The sequence below is a fragment of the Rhipicephalus microplus genome, chromosome 1, assembly GCF_043290135.1.
Source record: "Rhipicephalus microplus isolate Deutch F79 chromosome 1, USDA_Rmic, whole genome shotgun sequence".
NCBI lineage: Eukaryota > Metazoa > Arthropoda > Arachnida > Ixodida > Ixodidae > Rhipicephalus > Rhipicephalus microplus.
Genome location: NC_134700.1, coordinates 74,201,359 through 74,224,570, shown reverse-complemented (window position 1 = coordinate 74,224,570; position 23,212 = coordinate 74,201,359). Strand labels below are relative to the sequence as shown.

Here is a 23,212-nt window from a genome sequence, read left to right as displayed (position 1 = left end):
CAAGCAAGGCTATCGCAGCATCCTCACGAATATTCCATAATAATTTTAATGGCCTTTTAACATCACCACTGTGAGAACAAATAACACAGTAGATAAAAATCCACCTGTGATATTTCTTCTCACAGTGGTGATTCATAGTGAAAAATTTCATTCACGCATTTCAGTATAAAGCTTTACAAGAGTAGAGGGCACCAAAACCTACAAAACAAGATCTTGGTAGCTGACCATCTGGCACTAAATTTTATTTAAGAAATGTAGAGCACAGTGATAGTTTCGAAAAGTCGGCACTTGCTAAAAAAGAACAATTAATGCAATGGCATGCACGACTGCCCAGTACTTGTATTTCATTCCAAATTAAACTAAGATAATACACTGATGAAACTTCGGAATGAGTTTGTGATGTCATAGAAGAACGGGCTTACCTTCTAGCACACCTGCATTCCTTCTAGCAAGCTGCTTAAATGGACGGTGAATAGAAAGCTTGCAACAGATGAGGTAGAATAGAATATTAAGCCACTTGTGCTGTCATACTAATTGCAACCTGCTGCAAGTTATGGGCAACAAACTCATTAATTTTTGTCTGAACAACTTTTGCATCTGCATAACACAAGGTAGTTTATTAGTAGCTTGCACAGGATAAAGCATAAGGTACACAGGAAAACATGTCACCTCGTTCTTTGGTTGTAGTACAGACCCACACATTCTCGGGCACACCTTGAAAATGGCGCAAAATACGTTGCGTGAAAATGTGACACTGTGAGCATGTTTTACGGCAGGCTATTCATATAAAGAGGTATTATGTAAACGAGCCCAATCAGCACTATAAGAACGATTTAGGAATTTTTTTGTTATAAAGCCACGGCAGCCATGCCATTTCGCTAAATGCCAATTGACCGTACAGTCACATACTCAATGCACATCCACACATCACTAGTAATGCTTAGGGCCCCTAACTTCATGCGGAGGAAAATTTGAAATTTCGCAATTCCAGATAGAGAAATCTGCGAAATTCTGCGGAAAATCTAAACATGCGAAATTCTGTAACAATAATGAACAAATGCAACAAGGCACACGTAACAACTTATTTATCACACTTTCAGGCTCGCAACATGCTTGTAATAATTAAAATTGGAGAAAGCTGTTGTGGCACAGCATCAGATGGTGCTTGGTGCTCTCTTCACTTAGAGTGACCCTTGTGGGAGACAATGTCACCATAGCGACTAAATGATCTCTCTGCATCAACATAGTTGATTGGTGTCGCCAAGTATTTCAAGGCAATTGATGAAAGGGTTGGAGTAAGCTGCTCCATTCCTGCCTAGAAAGCCAGGATATCGAAGTCTGCTCCTGGATTTTGTTGCTTGGACACAAAGCAGCCAGGTCTCTGTCACTGGTCTTCAGTTCTTGTGCAGTCTTCAAGTAAATCTGCCATTCCGCAGCTAGAGCAAATGATTCTTCTGCAAGCTAAGGCACGCCTGTCAACTCTGTCCTCTTCTGTGGAAGACACCAAACTTGCAGAGGATCTAAGCACCTAACATCCTTGAAGAATTTCCACGTATTGGACTTCTCCTAGTATACCTGTGCTTTGTTAGCCGCTTTGGTCATTGCAGCCTTCATCTTGCTATCAGTTTGATTGGCCTAATTAGGTGCAACATTTTCTCTCTTCAGGTGTGTTGGAAAATCCTCCTTAGAAGCTGCTTTAAGGTACCCCCAAAGCATAAACAATGCATTGTACGCTTTGTGGCAGGCTACGCGCTGACCTTCTGCTGCTTTCAGCAAGCTGGAAACTTTTTTCCCAAATACCGCAATGCACCGCATGCTGTACCTAAGCTCACTCGTGTCTTCACTAAGCAGTTTCAGAAGAGAATCAACACACGCTGCTTCACCATACCTTTGGTGGATTTGCTGAAGCAATGAAGGATAGTGCTCGAAGTAGGCAGAATGTTGTTCCACAGCCTCAATCCATAAATTCCACCTGCTTTTTGCAGGTGCTGGTGGTGCTTTCGCACACTGAACTCCGCACTCTTCCAGATGTGATTTGTAGAAAGCTCTTTCTATTCAACAGGTGGAAGGTCTTCTTCATACAAGCCACAAACTTGTTCACTAAGAGAAAAGATGCCTGCAGTGGGCTGCCAACAATGTTCACTGTATGGGCTACACATGTAATGTGAATAGCACCTCCACAATGTGGCTTTACGCACTCCTTAAAGGACTTCACCATGTAAGTGGCGTTATCGCTAACAAAGCCCGATACATCCTTAAATTCAACTCCATACCTCTTGAGTGTTTTTGTCACGATGCGTCCAATGACAGATGAGTTCACTTCGTCCACGAATTTCACATCCACGAGTACAGGTTGTAGTGCAGCATTCACCGTTCTGGCCGACTGAACAAACAACACGTTCACAACTGATTTTGATCGGTCGTCGGTGGTTTCGTCTGTAATTACAGAAACTGTGGTGCCTTGAAACATAGCTATCAAATTCGCCTCGTGCTTCTCGAACAATTCTGAAAGTCGTCGGCGGAGCGCGTCAGATCCAGGCACCGATCCTCCATTCCGAACGTGTGTCTGCAGAAACGTTCTCAGTTTCGGATTGTCCACCTTCTCAAGGGGAATATTTGCGGATATCAATGCATCCAAGAACTTAAGCACAACATCGTTCCTCCTTTCACTAGCCGTGATTGCGGATTCCAGCGTTTGCAGTCTACTTTGCTTCCTCGGCACTCCTGAACCTCCGGATCCATCTTCCGATGGTTCTTCGCCACTTTTTCGCTTAGAGGAATCCCTTGTTCCGACATTCTTGCGATGACGATTGCTTTCGATGTGCTCGTCAATAGTTGATTTGCGGCGATGGTCAGCTGCTCTTGCGCAAGCTCGGCAAAAAAGCACACCTCTATCTTTGTAAAGCTCGATGTGCTTGTATTGTCGAGCGCGTTCCCTGGCAGTCTTTTTACTTAAATGTGACCCTGAAGGTGCCATGTCTATTCACACATCGATCTTCAACCAAAGCTATGGTGGGTAGAACGACCAAAACAAATGAGAACGAGGCACACGGCACACGTGCAGTCGCAAAAGCGAGTACGTAATATCGATAGGTGACTACGGCTACTTACGGCTACCGTTAAGCCTTGTTATCAGTGGCGACTTAAATTTTTCCTACTTCTAGGAGACGATAAAACATGAATAGTTTTTCTATTAACTAATAAAGTATACGAGCGCATTGATTCGCCGACATCTAAAGCGAACTTTTTTTTTCTTTTGTGGAAAAAAAAGAGTACGAAGAGAGTTCCACCGAGTTCGAAACCGAAACCGCCTTAGCGACAGCGCGTTGCGAGCAAGGAGGGTGGTTGTGAGCATGGTTGCAAGTTCATCACACAGCCCCGTTTCACGCTGGACTAGTCATATCTGTTCTCAAAGAAGTTCTTCGCCCATTTTATAATCAAAGCTCATATCAAAAACAAGTTATTTCACACGCTACAGCGATGTCGATTCTTTATTGCGCGCCCAAAAACCTGTTAGCTGGCATTGTAAACAAACTAACGACTTTTAGCATTCCCACAAGGAAAAAAAAACGTAATTCCGTGATTTTTTGCGGAATCTACCTGTTTTTTATATTTCCGTGGAAAAACATAAATTCCGTGATTTTTCGCAGAATCGCGGAAAGCTAGGGGCCTTAGTAATGCTTCATTCCTTCTCATATTGCTTATGGTACAGGCGCAGCTAAAGGATAGGTTTGCAATACCTAAAAAAGATTCAGGTTGAATGTGTGAGATCATGTGCACTCGCACATGTACGCACAGTGATTATACTGCCCTCAGACTCCCGATTTTCTCAAAATAAAATCTTAGCTATGTCCCAGGCACGACTTTTTAAGTGACAAAGCCTGAAAAATCATGGAATTTGTAACTTATTGCACTGAAAGCAACCTTAAGTGTGTCTTGATACTTCGTTGAGGATGGCACTGTGCACTTCATGCTCGTACTTACTGGTCTGAATTCTTCACAACTTATCTGCCCATACATTATTCATGGTAACACTATGGTGTCGCACCGAACTCCAATAAAAAAAAACTTTACCCAAAGAGTAATTTTGAGAGAAAATAAATTTAAATCGGGTTTCTCAAAACATGCTTGAAATAAAACCAAAAAAATGTATTGACACATGCCACCACTGAAGAACGAGCAACTGTGGCTCATACTCGTTTTGGGTTGTGAAGAAGAGAACACTTTAGTTGCTCTGGTTCTGGTCAACTCCTTGCTCTTGGTCTTGTTTCGTAAGGACCAGGACAAATGTTTCTGTAATTAAGAGGCTTTAGTTTCCAAGAAATCTGTACGAATTTCCTCGTGGCTTCGTGCTACAAACGGGTGGTTGTCTTATTCCTCTTTCTTCATTCTACAACAGAGCCACGCCAATTCTGGGAACCGCTTTTCAAATTGACCCAAGTGTTTGGGAGAACATCAGTTGTGGCTGCAGTACTCCCATTTAATTTTGTAAGCATTACATATACCTTACTCTCAATAAACTGAAATTTATTGAATAGACCTGCTGCTCAGAACTGCTCTATTGAACAGAAGTCCGTAGTGGAGTGCTCCGGAAATTTTCATCACCTGGGGTTCTAACGTGTGCCCAAATCTGAGCACACGGGCCTACATTTCTGCCTCCATCGGAAATGCAGCCGCCGCAGCCAAGATTCAATTCCGGGACCTGCGGGTCAGCAGCAGAGTACCTTAGCCACTAGACCACCGCGGCGGGGCTATCCTTGATGCGTCCATTTTGTGTCTAGAGAGGCAGGTTCTGGTCTAGTTTTTGTTGTAATAAACTTGGGTAATTTTAGCATGTCAGCAGAACTTTGGAGATGAGTGGACGTGTGTGGAGGTGAAGCACCTCATTTCGCATGTGTCTGCCAATGTTCATGGGTGTGGGTGTCGCGACCAGTTTCAACCAATGGTAATCTGCGTAACGTAAACTCCTATATGTCTACAAACATTAATGTTTTGGTAACTTTAGCAGCATGCATTTGCATTTTCTTGTATGAAAGAAAATTTATCAGCCTTTAGTTGTGTCCCCCAAGGCAAACAGTAACAATTTTGCCTTGAATAAAATGAAAAATGAAATTAAGACTCTCCCACCCTATCACAGTCGCTGGCAGTATCGTTTACTCAATATCCCACCCTATCACAATCTCTGGCAGTGTTTTGGTAACACAATATCATTTAACAGTTGGCCAGAAATACAGGTGTCATTCATTGAGTGAAAAATTAGAGGTAGGTGTAAATAAATAAGACGGAAATCTTCAGTTTCAGTGGGAATTGAACCCAACAGTTCTGTGCGGCAAGCAAGTACGCTACCTCAGAGCAATGCCACTGCTCGAAAAATTATTGCCATGAGTTTTCAACGCATGTAATATTGCATGGCAGAAGCATAGAGGTTCACTTAAAGGCACACGAATTACACAGTAGGAAGCATTATCAATTATCATTATCAGCATCAGCGCGCATTGCCTTGTAGTAGATATTTTATTCTCAGAAGAAACAATTGGGGATTAGTGGGTACTCCACAACTGCCACCTTTAAAGATTTGGTAACTAATAATGGGCTCTTCAAATAGTTACATATATGAAATGCTATTGCATCTGGAAATTGAACTCTACAAAAAATATTGGAAAAGCTCGTCCACTCCTTGGCCAGTCCCCTGAATTTTGTTTGTGGCATGCCCAGAGGACAACAGCTCCTCTTGCAGTAGGCATCGATTGATATTTTGTGCGTAGAAACATTGCTTTCCTTGCGGAATGTGCATAGAGTGTGGCTTTATGCTACTGTCGTACATTTAAAGAGACTCCTTTCGCTACGAGACATTCATTTAGTGTTTTACTCTGAAGCAGTTTGAAGCATGGCTCTGTGGTGGAGCGTGCCTGCTTGCCACACTGAAGGCCTCAGTTCATTTGTCTTTTGAACTGAGAACTTTTATTTGCATCCCTCTCGATACTTCTCTCACAGGCAATGCTGGTTTTTTGCCCACAACCTCTGAAACTGATGCCAACACTGGAATTTTTGCTAAACGAGCTTTTTAATGCCATCATGTTACACATAAACAAAAAAATCTCCTTAGGAGCATGCCGAAAGAGTAAGTGGGAATGGGTCTAAGTTTTGAATGAGGTTCACAAGGAAGTCAAAATTTATGTTGCAACTGGTACACTGGTTCTGGTCAACTCCTCGCTCTCGGTCTTGTTTCGTTAGGACCAGGACAAATGTTTCTGTAATTAAGAGGCTTTAGTTTCCAAGAAATCTGTACGAATTTCCTCGTGGCTTCGTGCTACAAACGAGTGGTTGTCTTATTCCTCTTTCATTCATTTGTCACTAAAAGCACATGCGATTGAATGGGCACATGTGTTCGATACATCTGCTGCTCTTTGGTGACAAAATTGAAGCATATTTTTTTTTAAAATTGGGCACATAAAGTGCATGTCTTCGGTGTTGACATGGGCTGACCAGACTTTGTTAAAGACTTTGTTAAAGGACCAATAAGGCTTTCCTTTTTTTTTCACAACACCTGAACGAGCACATTTGTGTGTACAGAAGACTATGGGGAATGTGCTTTTATGCATTGCTTGTTGGAGCAGCAGATCAAATGCTTTAATAGAATGATGTTGCTAATTCGACCTGTACGAGCATTATGGCCCGGTAAAGTTTGGAGACGAGACGAAGGGGATTTTCCATCATCACTGAAGAGTTTGTGGGAAAGAGGAGGCTCACCCCCCTCCTCATACACACGCGCCCCGACACCTGTGCAACAAGGGGAGGGAACACACTTACAGCTGACTGCCCTCTTCCCCTTTGTATTTGAATCTTTTACTGCTGCTCGCGCATGTTGGAATTTCAAGTCTCAGCAGTCTTAAGGTATGCGTTGAGCACTCTAGCACCACAGTGATCTGTGGAGGTTTTGGGCATTCATTCGTCACTAAAAGCACATGCGATTGAATAGGAACTTGTGTTCGATACATCTGCTGCTCTTTGGTGAACGCACTTGAAGAGGCTAACGTTGAGGATTGAGGGCCCAGACATGAAGCGAAGCTTCATTCTATCAAGACAGCATACTTTTAGTGTAGTCTACTGTGACTTGTTGTTGATGGTGCCTTCATTGAGTGCATCATTAATATAGACTGAAGGAGCCTGTCGGCACCCCTTCCCACTGTATTTATCAGCCAATGAACAGAGGACATGTGAGCAGACTGGAAGAATTGACCTCGTTATCCTTGTGTCGTTGCAGTTCCCACTTGGAGGGTGAACCCTATCGCCAGTCTTTACTCTATGGAAGGCACTGAGGTGAGTGTTCACTGATGGTGACTTGCTACCTTTTCAAAAAATCTCAACACTTTTATTGGCACATTTGCTGTGAAATATGTTGCAGTTGTTGCACGATTCCAGTGTTGTTAGGATGGTTTTGTAGAGCAATTCACACAGAGATTAACTGAGAATGTGGGATTATTTTATCTTAGTGTAAGTGGGAAGGTTGTAAGTTAAGGCAAATGAAAGAAGCACAGTGTTTCTTTGTGGTGTGCGATTTCAGCAGGACGTGTATTTCAATATTGCACTTTAAGGTCACAAAAACTGCATTGCTCTGTTTGTTGGAAAAGCCTTGGTACTGAGCAAAAGAGTTTTTCAGTTTATGGCTGTTTTTCAGGTGCACCACAGTTCATGTTTAAAGCTGCCTGTATCGGGCATCCTCGCTTTATTATCTCTCTTACCAACCCTGCCTTTCTCCACAAGCTTTATCCCGAGGTTTATTTAACTAACTCTTGTACGAAATGTGGAAGTTTAGCCACCTTACACCACATGCTCATGGAGTACCCTTCGGTACGGGGCACCTACACACCATCATCCAGCAAGTGAGAATCTGCTCTGCGGAGTCCGGCCATCACACCACAACTTTGGGCTGTCCAGGGGGCCCACAATGCGGCGGCAGGTTTTGGCCTGACTGTTCTGTCATGGGAGTGGCCTGCCGTATGCTAGGCCAGATGCCTTCAGACTGTCAGAATAAAGATCTGTCAAATTAAACCAAAACCAAGCAGACAAAGCTATTGCTGAAAGGTGGCACTTCTTTAATGAAAACTTAAACTGGAAGACAATGCGAAGCTGCCACACTTGCAGGTGAGATGCTTTTATTCACAAGCATGTCCTGTGAACAAAATTAAGTGTACATTTCTGGCCACACGGCTATGTTCAGTAGAAGACTGTTTTTTTTTTTAATAGTTGCATAAATTGTTTTACTTTTAGTTACGTTTCTTGGTTCCCCCTATACTGACTCTTGGTTTAGTCTCCCAAAGTATGTTATGTTGAGTATCATTTTCTTCTCCTGTTTGTTACAGAACCTCGACGATGAAGTCTTCCGAAAGAGGCACGCGAAGCTTGAGGCGAATGAAAAAAGGCGCAAACGGTGAGTTTACATTTCGATTGCATTTTTTATGAGTGATGTGAAGGTTGTTTTTGACACCTTCAAAGCTGTTGCTTGTGACCAATTGGCACAGGCAACAAATAATTGTCTTGACTTTGTTAAAGGACCAATAAGGCTTTCCTTTTTTTTTTACAACACCTAAACGAGCACATTTGTGTGTACAGAAGACTACGGGGAACACGCTTTGCAAATATTGTAGCAAGAAGAAACGCCAAACAAGTTAATGGAGGTTCAGTAGAAAACTGCAGCCAGCCGAAGCAGTCGCAGAACTGCTTCTTTATTCTCTACGTTTTTTGTATTTCCGCACTTGAAAAACTCTTGTGGCATCATGGTCACACCGTAAAAGTGGGTTCATGATAAATTTTCGATCTCTGGATAGTTTGCTGGCTGCTTAACATGACTATGCTATAACAGATGATTTTTCATATAATGCGACATGCCATTTGCTGTTTTTTTAAGAAAGATCTCCAGAACTTCGATCAGTGGTGTGGCCATCTTGAATAATGATGCCACTGAATTTGATGTTTTGATTTGTCTTGGCTTAGCAGACTTCCTGAGAAAATTGAGTGCTAGTACAATAACATTGCACATAATTGAAACAGGAATCTGGCATCAGCATTTGCTTAACTGCTTGGAAGATTTGACAGGCACAACTTAGCTTTGCATATTGTAGACGACCTAGTGGAACTTACTAGTAACCTCCTGGGCCTAGCACAATAATGTGTAGGGGCTTACCAGAAAATCACGGTATGTTGTTTTGGCATGAAAGAATTGTTTCTTGTATTGCCTTGTGGACAAAATTTCTCGTAGCAAATTTGTTGTATGAAATTTATTTCATTTAGCCACCTGTTTTATTACAGCATCTTACAACACAGATTGACCCATGATGGTCAGTATTGATTGGTTTATAGTGTGAGACTGGCATACCAGATCAAGTTGCAACGAGAATGTTACTCACGAGCTTTGTGGGTTTGAATGGGAAAAGTTACTAGACAGTATTTCTGCATTGCGACTTGCTCCTCGAGGCAGTGACCACATTCTTCGCGGCTCTGTCTTGCGGGTACATAGCTCACTCTTTCATCTGGTTGGGGGAGGAAGAGGAAACTGATGCAACTCTCCTTCAATGTGGTTGCAGGTGGGACCTGCAACTACTTCGCGAGCAGCAGCACACTGAGCGGTTGCGGCGAAGGATGGAGCGACGGGCGGAGAAACCGTCGACGTGCCCTCCGACTTTCTGTGGGGACCTCAAACAAAGTGAGTGTTGCCTTGTTATGGCCGCTATAATTTCGTGCAAGAGAAACTTCGGGGGTAAATTTTGAGCTAGGTGCCGGCTATTGCCAAAACATGGGGATGACCAACTTAAGCTTTTGCTCACCTTGCTGGGGCTAGAGTTTGTCGTGTTTCTACGATGCTCAGTTATTTGCAGATCTGTATTCCAAGTGCTAAATGAGGTCATCGATAATGAAAAACAAGTATACATGTACAGTCTATGCTCATAACAGACTTGATTACGACACTCTTTTGAATACAATGTATCATTATTCTGTTCAACATTGGTCTGCGTAATCAATTAATAGAGTCAGGTTCACTTTTAACAGACTGCAATATTACAGCCTATGAGCTACAGTGGACAAAATTAGAAGCATATTTTTTTTTTTAAATTGGGCACATAAAGTGCAAGTCTTCTGTGTTGACACAGGCTGACCAGACTTTTGACCAGGCCGCTCTCTGCACACTAAAGCCGTGGTTAATTTAAATTTCAACTGGCAGCTTTTTGTGGCAAGCCAAGCCTCCAGCCAAGCCAGTCTAAAGGCATGGCCACACCAGGTGTACTAGGAGTTCGTTTTGAAGCTGACTGAAAAATGGCCCAGAGTGATTGCATCATCGCTCAAAGCTGCTTGCCAATTTCTTATTACAAACTTCTTTTCAAGCTAAGTGCGAATCAAAACTTTATTTGTTTTGCATTAATGTTAGTCACTTTTTGCAGTAAAGTTGAGCATCGTGAGCAAAGTTTTGAAATTAAGATGTTCTAGTGCTCTAGGCATACGAGTTCCCCTGTCAAATTAATATATGAGACGGGTGCTTTGGGGTGGCTCAGTTCAGAACTCTCAGGCTAATTTTGAACTACTCAGTGCGTCGAAGCTGCACGTGTTAATAGGTGGCCTCGTTTCACCAATTGCAGGTTCACTTAAATTTTTGGCACGCTGTTACAGAAACTGGCTGTGGTATGAACCACAAAGAAATAGTATAGAACGAGGTGCATCAAAATCAAGCCAGTCATTTGATGAAAAAAAAAAAAAAGGAACATATTTGTCCCACTTACTCATTAGAATATTTTCAAAAAGTATAAAAACACTGTCCAATCACCTCACAAAAGCACCCTTTCACGATGGCTACAACGTTCATTGTAAGGCGGGCCTTGCCATCAGCAAAGCTTTAATCAAGCCCAAGATATAGGTGCTGTGCTGGAACTGTTTTCCAATGTGAAGTGCCTTCTCTGAATGACTCCCCCCTTCTCCCTTTGAGGTTCTTTTGCTTCAGCCGCTCTACATGAAATGGGACACAAATGAGCCTTGTGATTATCTATGCACAGAGTAATCACCTCTTCTACATCTGAGGTACTTGACTTTCAAAAGAACAGTCCAATTATTCTAAGCTTGCTATACTTAAGAAAATATTGGCAATTCCGGCTATATGCTAGTGCGATCAGTGAACGCAGCTTCAGTTGGATGGCATATGTGATGCAGGAGTGCCCCGGCACTTCACTGAAGCTCGAATCAATGGACAGCTTATTCTTAACACAACTTGTAATCATTGCATATAGTGACTTTCATGGGTCGTTTGCTTATGTCACTTTGGTATGTTGAAAAACATGCCACATTATCTTAAATTACATCTTGCTTCCGCAGCAAACTTTCATAAAGTAAGGCCAAACTGGACTGAACCTGTGCTTTTGTTTTTGTACGTCTAGCTAGGCCGGTGGGGCTGGCATCCTTCTAGCGTTAGGCTCAGGAGGCCCTTTGATGTAGTTGGCAGGCCTGGGCTGAGCTCAGGCTCCAAAATTGTAGATCAAGTAGTCACTCTTTTTTTTTTACACATGGAAATGCTGTATACAACTATTGATTTCAATGCTTTATTTATCTTCAATTCAGCAATGAAAGATAATTTGCACATTGTTGATCAGTTCGGGAACCTAAGGTGCATTAAGACGAGGTAATTAACCTTGATCCCCTCCTTGGGATACCTGTTGTAGTGGAGAATCGGCGATCTGGACACATGTTTCTGAACTATAGGTCTGTGGTTTGATCGATACTGGCTCCTGTGTAGTGATGGTGCAGAATGCATAAACCCAGAAGCATTTGTGTACTGAGAATTCGGTTCGCAGCAAGGAAGCCCAGGTGCAACTCACTTTTGTTGTGTTCTAGTCTTAAAGTAGATTCATTGGAGGACTTGGAGAAGGATCGTGGGAATGTTTACTGCTATTCTTCGGGCAGTTTTTTTGGTAAACGGGTTTTGTGCTGCCCTCAAGAACTATTGAAATCTGTAGCAAGTCATCGTGGGGGCTGTTCTTTTGAATTGTGTGGCCACAGACTGATCGGCGTTCAGCTGAATGTTTTACCTTCTGCCTGCAGTTCACTTTGTGGAAGTCGTCGACGAAATACCAGTGCAGGCCTTCGGACAACCGATACCCGAGCTACAGCCCCGGTGAGTGCTTTGTTATTGATCTGTGTCAGGGCATGGATGGCCAAGGTTGCATTCTGAGGTGGGCAACCATGTTGCATATGTGTGAGCAGGGTTTCGGCGAGATCGCAAGTCCGGCGTGTAAGCAAACTTTGGGATGCACATTGTGGCTTTGTACGTCGGTACAGGCTTTTGATCCCAAAGCAACTGAAACCAAGCCTTATGCATATGTAGCACTTTGTTATGCTGCATGTTCTTTTCCTTTCACAGTCACTCCTCATCTTGAACCACTCATGTTGGGACAATACTCCGATCTCGTAGAACATTCACTTCACTCTTCGGCACTGTTCAACAAACAGCTTTAGTTGTACCTTTTCTTTTTTGGGATTTTAGTGATTTTAGTGAATTTTTACTGTATTAGCTGCATGAAAGCATTACATTATGCCTGACACAGCTTAGTGGGCACGGCTATTGTGTCATTGGGATACTTGAGAGAGGGTGAAACCTTGTGGTGGTTTTCGGGTGCACATGGGACAATTTGCAATGTGTCAAGATTTCACCTGGCAACTTGTGCAATTGCTGGAGGCTCCATGGTTTCATCAGTTGTAGCTCTAAGTGCAACATCACAGTGGATTCTCTTAAACAGTCGGGATGAGTTTGTTGTGTTGATAATCTTGGTCTTGCGCAGGGATGAAAGAATAGTGCTTGAGCCCAATTTCGGCCAAGGATGCTACATTCACTTCTTGTCACTTGACTGTCATATTTTAGCTTGCAAGAGAGCTTGATAGGAAAGAATGTGCTTCATCTTTGTGAGTCATTCAAATGCCGATGCATGCGAATGTGTGTGGGAAGAGGTGGTTTATTCGGTGTGGCTACACCTTGAACAGCTCATCTATTCTCCTCCATGTAGCTAAGCAACTACTAGTACTGGTTGATGACAGTCATTGATCATCATTCCTGTGCAGTGTACAAACATGAAAGCAGTGCAGAACTGTGCATAAATTTACATTTCGCATTTATGTGAAACTCCATGTATGTGCAGCTGTACCACACACATCCTGCTGTGAACTTCTGAAATTTCTGCCAAATGTGAGAGAATTGGGCTTGTTTCGAATGCTTAGCACTTGAAGATGAAAGCAAGCACTGTGCTTTGTGGGGGCAATGCATCAACAGCTCATTGCACACTTTACTAGCAATGTGAGGATGCCAAGTTCTGAGCGAGGGAAGACTCCACAGGAGCGCCAACCGCTCAAGTCTTTCCTTTTCGACAACGAAATGGGAATGAGCTGCCAATAAGTGCGTAGTGGCCTTCGATGGCAAAATTTCTTACCCAGGACATTCAAAAAGGAGCTTTCATGGCAAAATTCACAACCTGGTGTGATGTGGTGGTTGTTCGACATAGAGCCACACTCAAATAATTGCAATGTGCTGTCTGTACTCAAAGTGGTGCCAACACTGCACCTGCATATAATAAAAATTGAATTGTAGCCTCTTGATGAGCTGTTATTTTTAACCAATTTAGTGTTTGTCAGTGTCATTCTCCAGGCTTAGGGGTCACTTTAATCCCAGCCAGAGTGTTGCAACATTTATTCAGCACAGTTGTATGTGGGCTGGTTGCAAACATCTTCAGAATGAGGCATTCAGTCTTCTAGAATCGCTTGAGCAAGCTAGATTGATGCATGGAAAGGGCGCTGACGCTGTTTGTCATAAAGAAGAGCCTTGATCTTTTAGTAGCATGGCTTTTGATTAGTTGAAGTGTACCTGGTTCTTCCTATGTTTTATATCCGTGCCTGTGTATTTTGGGGCTATGGCAGTGCATTGTTCAGCTGAAAGCTCACAGGTAAGATGCCAGCCGTGGCAACTAAGATTTTGAAGGCCCTCGTAAAATATAGTGAGAACTTTTAGTATGCAAATAAAAAAATTGGGTAATGCGTAGCAGCCAGGTAATGAACACATGTTTGTTAGCACTGAATTCATTTGTCATTGTCAAAACTGTGGAACGAAAAGCCCCTGTCGAAGAAATGGCCAACAACCTACTTGTGTGTGGCGTTCCGTTTGGTTGGCATTGCAAAAGAAGGGGGGACCACCAAGCGCTTGTGTTGTACTCTTTCTTGTCTTTGTCTTTTTCACGCTACATTTACAACATAATGGACCACCAAAGCAGCCTACTGAAGTTTTGGGTCCTGTGATCCATTGACATGCAACACTGTTTGAATGACCGGGTAACAGCTACCTCTAGCGTCTGCCCACACCTGCGAAACAAGTTCAACACCTTGTTGCAATGTCTTCAGATTCCCCGTAGATGTCACTAGCCCAGCTCAGATGAAGCTTGCCCATGTCTTATGAAGGACATTCTTGTGGGAAGAATTGATGCTATTGCCAGGGGTGCATTATCTCTAGATGATTTCGTAAAAATACGTAGTCATGCAAGAAATGGGAGCACATTACCTTGAACGGACAATAAGGAGCACATTACCTTGAACGGACAATAAAGGCAAAAATTAAGTAGACGTTGATTGCTGAAATGGTAGTCCTGAAACCTCGCAGTGCTCCTTTCGTACCAAAAAAATGCTTATCTTGAAATAAAATCATGTCTCATCGGTCCATGCCAAAGGTGGCCCTTCTTTACTGTGCAGCTGCCTACACAACTAGCAGCAGGGCGAAAGTAGTGGAGGCCAAAGCACCAGCAATGGCCATTCAGAAATTTTCTGCTTACTTGGTTCAGGTGGGCCTTGCTAGATGGCACCACCTATTCAACTTAACCACACAAAAATGGAAATATTGAACCATTCGTGTGATTCTCTATAGTAACCACAGAAAGTTCTTTCTGTGAATGAAACAGAAATAGACCACAAGCATTTTCTTGCGCGTTTTCATCCACGGAAGGTCAATTTTTTACAGTAGCTGGTTTGATTACCAGTAATTATAGTCGAGCACTTTGACGGCATCGGAATAATTTTGAAAAAAGGTCCCACTTATAGCACATATGATGGTGTGCATTTACCTTAATTCTTGATTAGCAGAGCAGTGCTGTTGATAATATCTGTTTTAAACTCTCTGAAACATAGATTTTTCACGTTGGCATAAGTTCGTATTTGCCTTGAGATTATAAGGGGTGGGGCTTCTCTATATTTTGTGATACCTAGAATTGTGCTAAAATGTCTTTGGTGGTTTCATTTAATTCAGAATTGCCCACTGTGAAGTATTCTGGTTTTATAACATAAAACTTAGCAACCTAAATGTAACTTGGTATAATTTTCTCCATTTTTTTTTCTTGACTGTGACTTATTTGGCTTCAATGCTTACTGTCACTGTCTCGATGTTAGATGATTAGGAATATCACTACTGAATCTGTTCAATTTGCCACCCTGGCACTGTGATGCGAGTAGTTTCCAAATGAACTGCTCAATTTTCCGTAAATGGACCTGCCCAGAAATGATGGCAGCGGGAATCGTTTGACTAACCTCTTGTATTTCTCATGTTGGATTGTGCTGTAATGAACAGAAACAATGTGCACACTGAGTTGTCTGCATGTGTACGTTGTCCCTTTTGTTCACTGCCATTTTCCCATCGTGCAGGGAGTTTCAGTTGCCATGGGGGAAGCGGCACGGCGAGACAGCAAAGAAGCCCAAGGGACCCTGGCGATAAGTGAAAGGAGTGAAACACTAATGTGAGTTGTCTTTGCACTCACTGCAGCAGGTCCATCAAAAATTGAAATCTGTGCATTGATTACTGGGTTCTGCAAAGGCAGTTTCGTAAAGTGTGCAGAAAGAAAAAATCACTTTGTACATATCAGAGACACCAAAAAGATTTTTTGTTGTGTATTCACTAGTAGCTCTTTTACAAATTCAGAAAACACCATGCTTGCCTCAAGGACACTTGCTAAGGAAAGAATTCGAGAGAAGAAAATGTAGGTGATGACACCACCTTGAGATTTGCTAACAGTGTCTACTCACTCCTATCTATTGCGAATGTGCAAAAAGGAGGCAGTCCTCCGAGGCGTCCTTGCAGCTGACTTAGCACGTTTCAAAAACTCATTAAGCCAACATTGCCAAAATACAAGCAATATGCATTGAAATCTGTAACATCAAGCACAGATTTCTGTGTAAAATTTAAAAATGACACTGTGACCCGGAGTATTTCTGTTATAAACTAGTGACAGTGTAATTAATGACTCTAGTCCTCAGTCCAATTAATTCATACAAATAAGTTCATTTTTTCACTTTGTGTCATCTAATACACAAGTTATTCAGATAATAACATTGGTGTGGCATTTTGAATTGAATGAAATTGTCGTATGCAGCATCTGCATACCGAGAATCTAAGCACTATGTGGCCAATACAACGTTGTAATGCACATGCTGGAAATTGATGCAGTTGGCAGATCACCAGTGATTGCATGCACTGAGAATTTACGCTTTCTGAGCTCAGCTTATCAAATCTGAGTTTTCATTGATTAAAAAATGGTGCAACTAGCTCATAGCCACTCGTTTGTCGGCGAGCTTGCATGTGAGTTGGCTCATTCGGATCATGCTGCGAGTATGAGTAATATTTTGGAGAGTATGAGTCCGAGTGAGTCCAACTGAAACTAATTTTAAATGCAAAGCATTTCCTAGTAAACTTCGGCGACTTTGAGCGTATCTATCTAGCCGCTTACGTTTGCGTGCTCTCGTAGTTACCCCCTTAACTTGGCGTTAACAAAAATTAGCATGGGAGGGTAAGATGGTTTGACCAATATGACGCGCTGCTCAAGACATGAATAATGTCACAATCTCGTCGCATACGTCGTCAAACACTTCCCGCCAGACAGTGGCACATACTCACGGCCGGGTATGTGCCGCTGGTAAGCGGGTACGTGCGAAAGGTGATCGACACTTAGTGTCTACCTAGGAACGACGAGAACACACATGGGCAATTTTAAAGCGTGAGAATTAAGGAATGAATACCTGACATCAGTAGCGTCGACCCAACGAAGGCATAGAATAAATGTCAGTGTTATGAAAAACCTCATATAAGCAGTGCTGACCACCCAACGAAAGGAAATAATAAATGTTAGGGTCCCAGCGGGAATCGAACCCAAGCATTCTGCATGGCAGTCAAGCATTCTACCACAGAGCTACACCAGCTCTCGGAACTACTTTTCAAATAGACGCTAATCTTCATGAAACGTCAATAATGGTTGCAGTGCTGCCTACCAAATTTTATAAACATTACATATGTACTCCTTTCATACAGTCGTCACGTCGGGTTAACGTCAATTGTGGTGAGGTGCCATGCGCTGAAGTTGATTTGTGTAGCTGTGTCAAGGGCCAGCATCTTCGCGAGCATCAGCGCGTCATATCAGATTCTGGTGTTGCTAATACGCATGGTCCACCTGGCATCGTTGTGCAAGGGAGAGACTGGTTACATAAACATCTGCAACTCTTCAACATATGTCTCTGTGTGTAACATTTGTACATATATTTAGCATCATTTCACAACGTGTTGCTCAATAAAAAAAAAAAGCAACACGCCACCTTCGCTCCACATGCTTCGCATAAAGTTGATTCCTAGATACGTGTGATCTGCCGAATTTTTTTTTTCCTATCTACTCACCTTCTGCCTTACCTCAATTAGATTATACTGTCTATTCACACGTATTCCAAAGCAGGTTTGTCGATACACCATTTCAGTTTTATTGATGAAAGGCATGCATTATGCAGGGAGTATTTTGATGTCCCCCCTCAGCGATTCTTCCAGGAAAGTTGTTGATAAATATGTATTGTGCAGCCATTTAGTCCAAGAAAAATGACCTAACTAGTTTGTAAGCACTCATGCAACTCGTATTCGTAGGTACTAGTATATCAAACAAGAGCACTCATTGCATGATATTGGTGTTAAAAAGCATTGACATTTTGATCAACAAAGCTAATTCTGGGCTAATGGACTCTTCAGTCGTCTTGCTCGGATTTTCACTCAAATTAAGCCATGATTCGTTGAGTGAGTTCGGGTAATATTTTGGTGAATTTTAGGTCGAGTGAGTTTCGTTGAGGGAAAGAGTCAGTCCGAATGAGTCTGGTAAAGAAAAGTATTGGCGAGTCTGACTCAGTCCAAAGCGCAACATGTATTTCATGAGCTAGTCTGAGTGAGCTCCACAAATTTTACTGAACTAGTCAGCCACATGTTTTCCTAGTCAAGTACTTTTGCTGCTAACTTGAAAGGAATCTGTAGAACCCGCTTGCATCAATTCGAAATTTAACGATTTATCGGTTGTAATGATCATATTTCGGGGCACTAACAATTTTGTTTGTTAGCAATGAAATTGTGTTCATGCAATTGTCAGAGGACAATTTCATTCTTAAAAACTGAAGTAGCTTGCCTCTGCCAAGTTGAGCAGCATGGAAACTGGAAAACCTCGCTGCCCTGACAGAAAGTGTACTTGCACACTTTTATTAGACAAGGGCATAAAGGCACCATTGAATCATCATGCAGGACTGCCAGACCATTGAATTGATGTGTGTCACTCATAGGAAGCTCCTTGTAATCGCGTTGACCCAGCAGGCTGCTCGCCACACCTGCGCACAGAGCTAGTATGAAGAACGCACCTGTGGTGAAAGCGTGTAGGGTGCAGCAAGCACCCTGGCAGTGACGGCCTGAGCCGAGTAAAAGACTGACATCCTATATGTAGCCACAGATTTTCCTATGCATTGAAGTGAAAGCATTGCCATGTTTGAAAACAGTTCTACGTATTAGACTCGAACCTTCTTATAACAGTCACACCTGCCACAAAAATACTTCATTTTATCTGAATTCGTTATAAATGCATATTATAATATCAGATCAGCGGCCATCAGATCATCAGATCAGCGGCCATCAATTGGCCGTCAGATCAGCGGTCACCCACCTCTTCTTCTGCACCCATATGTGAAGACCAGGGGGGAACTTTTCCTTCGAGAGAGTCTTTTAAAAATTGCAAAATGTGGCAGCTTTCACCCGTCGGTTTTAACAGCGAGCATGACTGTGCACCGCAGCCTTTCTGCACCTGTTGTCCTGATGTGCACACTCCGCACACCTTTTTGTTCAACTGTTGTGCTATGGCGTGTCAAAATTGAGCAGCGTTTGATTCGCATTCGCAATCAGCGAGAGAAAGTTTTTCCTGCTGGATCCGGATCACAAATAGATGAAAATCTACAATCTTGTCCTCATATGCCGAGGGTAGCCAATGACACAAAGTTGTCAATCTGCTGAGTGACATTCCATTTGGGCATGTAAAACCCTCCAATTGCTCGCACGGAAATTTCGCACTGGGATGCGCTCCTTCCTGTCAGTTATGCGCACCTGGTTTTTCAAGCATTCGATGGATATGGCACACCCGTCTGTGCGGAGACCCTTCGCGTAGTCGAGTAGTGCCGCGTCGACCTGCGGATATTTTTTTGTCTTAAGCTTACTAAAAGCCTGGCGCGTCTTGTTGTGCGTACTGCCATCGCTTTGCTGTGCATGCTGCTATGGCCAGTACAGGACACAATATTCAACTCTGAAGTGTCTGTCGATGGCCCTCTTGCCAGATTCTTATGCATGGTCAATCACCTTAAATTTGAAGGCCGCTGTGTAACTTGCCTACCAATTCATAGCGTAATCACAGAACGACGTACCTCTCATGCTGCACAGACTAGCACTAACGCACCATCATGGCAGGTCGAAACGCGAACTTGCTACTTGTGGCTTGGCTTGGATTAGATTAGGGCTCTGTGCGATAGCAGTTTGCACGATGCGCGCTACACAGTCAAAAAAGTTCAAGTGGTCTAATTGCAAAAATACCAATTGGCATCAATTGGTTTTCAACCCATTGGAATTTTGCCACCCGTTGGAAACGTACCAATTATATCCAATAGATAAAGCAGTTCCTATCCAGTTGATTATAACTATTCAGACAGAATTGGTGGCTAATCGGTTGACTAGTTGATGTAAGCTAGGGCCCAATTGGTCATCCAATTGAAGCTAACTGGTGCCCAAATGGCTAACTAGTTAAAGTGAACTGGTGTGCTACCGGTAATCCAGTTAATTGTAAATGCTCGCTTAGTTGAAACTAGGTGGTGTTTAATTAGTTAACCAACTCGAATAGATGTAGTTATCTAATTGAAACTAGCTGGTGTCCAAATGGTTTGCCAGTTGAAGAGAACTGGTGTCCAACTAGACGGCCAGTTGAAGGTACCTGGTGTTCAATTGGTTATGCAAATTAATAGATGTGGTCATTCAAAGTAACAGATGCTCAATTGGTCTGCCAGTTGAAATAGACTGGTTCCAACTGGTTAACTGGCACAGTGCATATGGTCAAAATAGAGGTGTTACACGTCGAGAAAGGTTCAGACGCAGCTTGGCAAAATGTGCTTTATCAGGCAGGTCTGGCTAATGGTGAGCGGCGTGCGCAAGCTGCTACTACAGCCACTGATCATCATCCAGTTGAAGGTACCTGGCCAGTTGAAGGTACCTGGTGTTCAATTCGTTATGCAAATTAATAGATGTGGTCATTCAAAGTAACAGATGCTCAATTGGTCTGCCAGTTGAAATAGACTGGTTCCAACTGGTTAACTGGCACAGTGCATATGGTCTAAAATAGAGGTGTTCTACGTCGAGAAAGGTTCAGACGCAGCTTGGCAAAATGTGCTTTATCAGGCAGGTCTGGCTAATGGTGAGCGGCGTGCGCAAGCTGCTACTACAGCCACTGATCATCATCGTCTTCATTACCAGCAGAGCGTCCGTTATTCAGATTCATTACAATTACTCCCCGCAAAATAAGGAGCCATCCTGGTGACCTATGGACAAGTAAACACGGGAGGGTTGTAGCAGGGCTTAAGTCTCGAGACGTGGACAATTTCCTGGCCACGACAACGTTGGTCGGAAGATGGTTCCAGTGGCTCAATGAGGTAATTCACTGGTGAAGTTTTTTGTAGCACACGATATGGGCCGTGATACTTGGGGACCAACTTGGTAGAAAGGCCAGGTGTAGCAGAAGGGACATGCAGCCAGACGAGTGAACCTGGATCGTAGGAATTAGTGTTATTTGATGCGTCATGGTGGTGCTTTTGGCGTCCTTGGTCTTGGGTTGTGAATGATCTTGCCAGTTGGCGGCATTCTTCAGCGTATGTAGCGGCTTGAGACAAAGTCGTGGACTCTGAGGAGTCAGGTTTGTACGAAAAAATGGTGTCCATAGTGCAAGAAGGTTCGCGTCCGTAAAGGATGAAAAAAGGAGAGAACCCAGTAGTGCTTTGAATGGCGGTATTATAGGTGAACGTGATAAACGGGAGAACTCGGTCCCAACTGGAGTGGTCTGACGAGATGTACATAGACAGCATGTCACCAAGGGTGCGGTTGAAGCGCTCCGTCATTCCATTGGTCTGGGGATGACAGGCGCTTGTAGTGCGGGGAATGACGTGGCACTCACGCAGCAATGCTGGGATGACGTCTGACAAGAATACGCGACCACGATCGCTCAGTGACTCCCGAGGTGCTCCATGACGTAATACGATGTTGTGAAGAACGAAAGTCTCAACGTCTTTTGCTGTAGACGAAGGAAGGGATGAAGTTTCGGCATACCGCGTGAGGTGGTCGTAGGCGTTCCACTTGTTGGAAGCGCTTGCGATTTCATACTCGACGAGCCAGTCCTCGACGTCGTGTTCGTCGTTGCCGCGAAAAATTGGTGGGTCGCGTTGCCGAGGCACGCCAGTACAGTAGACTGTTGTTGGTAAGGCGGCTTGAAAAGGGCCAGGAGCAGTCATGGTGAACGGTGAGGGTAGCGTCCGATTGCGAAGTTCCAGGTTGATGGGAACCCCGGCTCCTCCACCACTTAAAATAGAGGTGTTGTACTTCGAGAAAGGTTCAGACGCAGGTTGGCAAAATGTGCTTTATCAGGCAGGTCTGGCTAATGGCGAGCGGCGTGCGAGAGCTACTACTACAGCCACTGAGCATCATCGTCTTCTTCATTACCAACAGAGCGTCTGTTATTCAGATTCATTATAGGTCATTCAATTAAAGCAAGCTGGTGCTCAAAACGAAGAGTTTTCAATAGACAATAGTTTCGCGAAAATGTCTCATATAGAGAAAGCTTCGTAGTACAACTTCTAAGTTCAACTAGTTAGGGTATTTGTAGTCAAAGTGCTGTCCGTTCTGCTACAGCTTCTGGAAAGGAGGTCGCTGATATATTCTTGTTGCTCAGAGTTTTTTTCTTTCTTTTGCTTTGCATCAGCAATCATGCAGGTAGGCTGCGTGAAAGATAAATGTGACAAGACAGAGAGAAAAATGAGCTACATGGCTGTAGTAAGGAGGTTAACACAGAAGTCTATAAAACGCTGTAACTGCACGCTGTGGCACTTTTCAGCGCGAGTAGTTCATGATAGTTCACACGTGAGCATTCGTCCTTAGCGGTCATGCATGCCAACATCGACAGTGCGATTCAAAGCACATAATTAGGGTGTTCCGCATGAGTGTGGTGACCTGCACGAAGGATGGAAATGTTAGCGATGTAACAAGACTCGCCGTGTACAGTACCTCCCACACACCATGCTTGCTGCACCCGTGTGCCTTGTCGGCTGCAGTCACGAGCCAACACTAGCTAGGGTAACGAATAAAATGTGCAAAAGGTGCTAATAATATATTGGTTAAAGTTGTCCAAAAGTAAAATACTTGCCTTCATTGTGAAGAAATAGGGCTGAATCAACGGACCATGCCAACATGATTACTGCAATGACGTTGAGTATGAAACAGGACGGGAAAGCTTGTGACCAGTGTCTGCTCTGGCTGGCTGGCTGTGGCAAAGAAGCGTGGTCCGGTCGTGATGACGATGCTGATGGCATTTGCCGCTGCGCATGCGCTGTGAGTGCATGCAGTTTTATGAACATATAAGCTACATGACTATTTCCTTTGTCAAAAACAATACAAAGCTGTTAGTACTAAACCAACGCTTGTTCAGCCGCTTTCCATGTTCTCGTAGGAATAAACTGGTGGCTTCTCGCGTCAGAAAGATGTGAACTGGCAAGAAAGATTTCTAGCAGCTATAGTACTATAGTAAGGTGTTTTATGGTTTTCGAAAAAGATATTACAAAATTT

The 23,212-nt window shown here is 43.2% G+C and overlaps 1 protein-coding gene and 1 pseudogene across 2 annotated transcripts in view; one reads left to right on the top strand and one right to left on the bottom strand.

Annotated features, from left to right (window-relative positions):
* The window catches only part of LOC119177974 (uncharacterized), a 119,834-nt gene that overhangs the window by 95,315 nt on the left and 1,307 nt on the right, over positions 1–23,212 (top strand). For both annotated transcript variants that reach the window (XM_075879361.1, XM_075879427.1), the window contains exons 4-8: positions 7,265–7,320; positions 8,364–8,431; positions 9,585–9,703; positions 12,082–12,154; positions 15,709–15,800. In XM_075879361.1, coding sequence (XP_075735476.1) covers positions 7,265–7,320; positions 8,364–8,431; positions 9,585–9,703; positions 12,082–12,154; positions 15,709–15,778 — 386 coding nt within the window. In that variant the 3' untranslated portion in view covers positions 15,779–15,800. The remainder of the gene's footprint in view (positions 1–7,264; positions 7,321–8,363; positions 8,432–9,584; positions 9,704–12,081; positions 12,155–15,708; positions 15,801–23,212) is intronic.
* On the bottom strand, positions 1,123–2,977 carry LOC142770833 (uncharacterized; annotated as a pseudogene).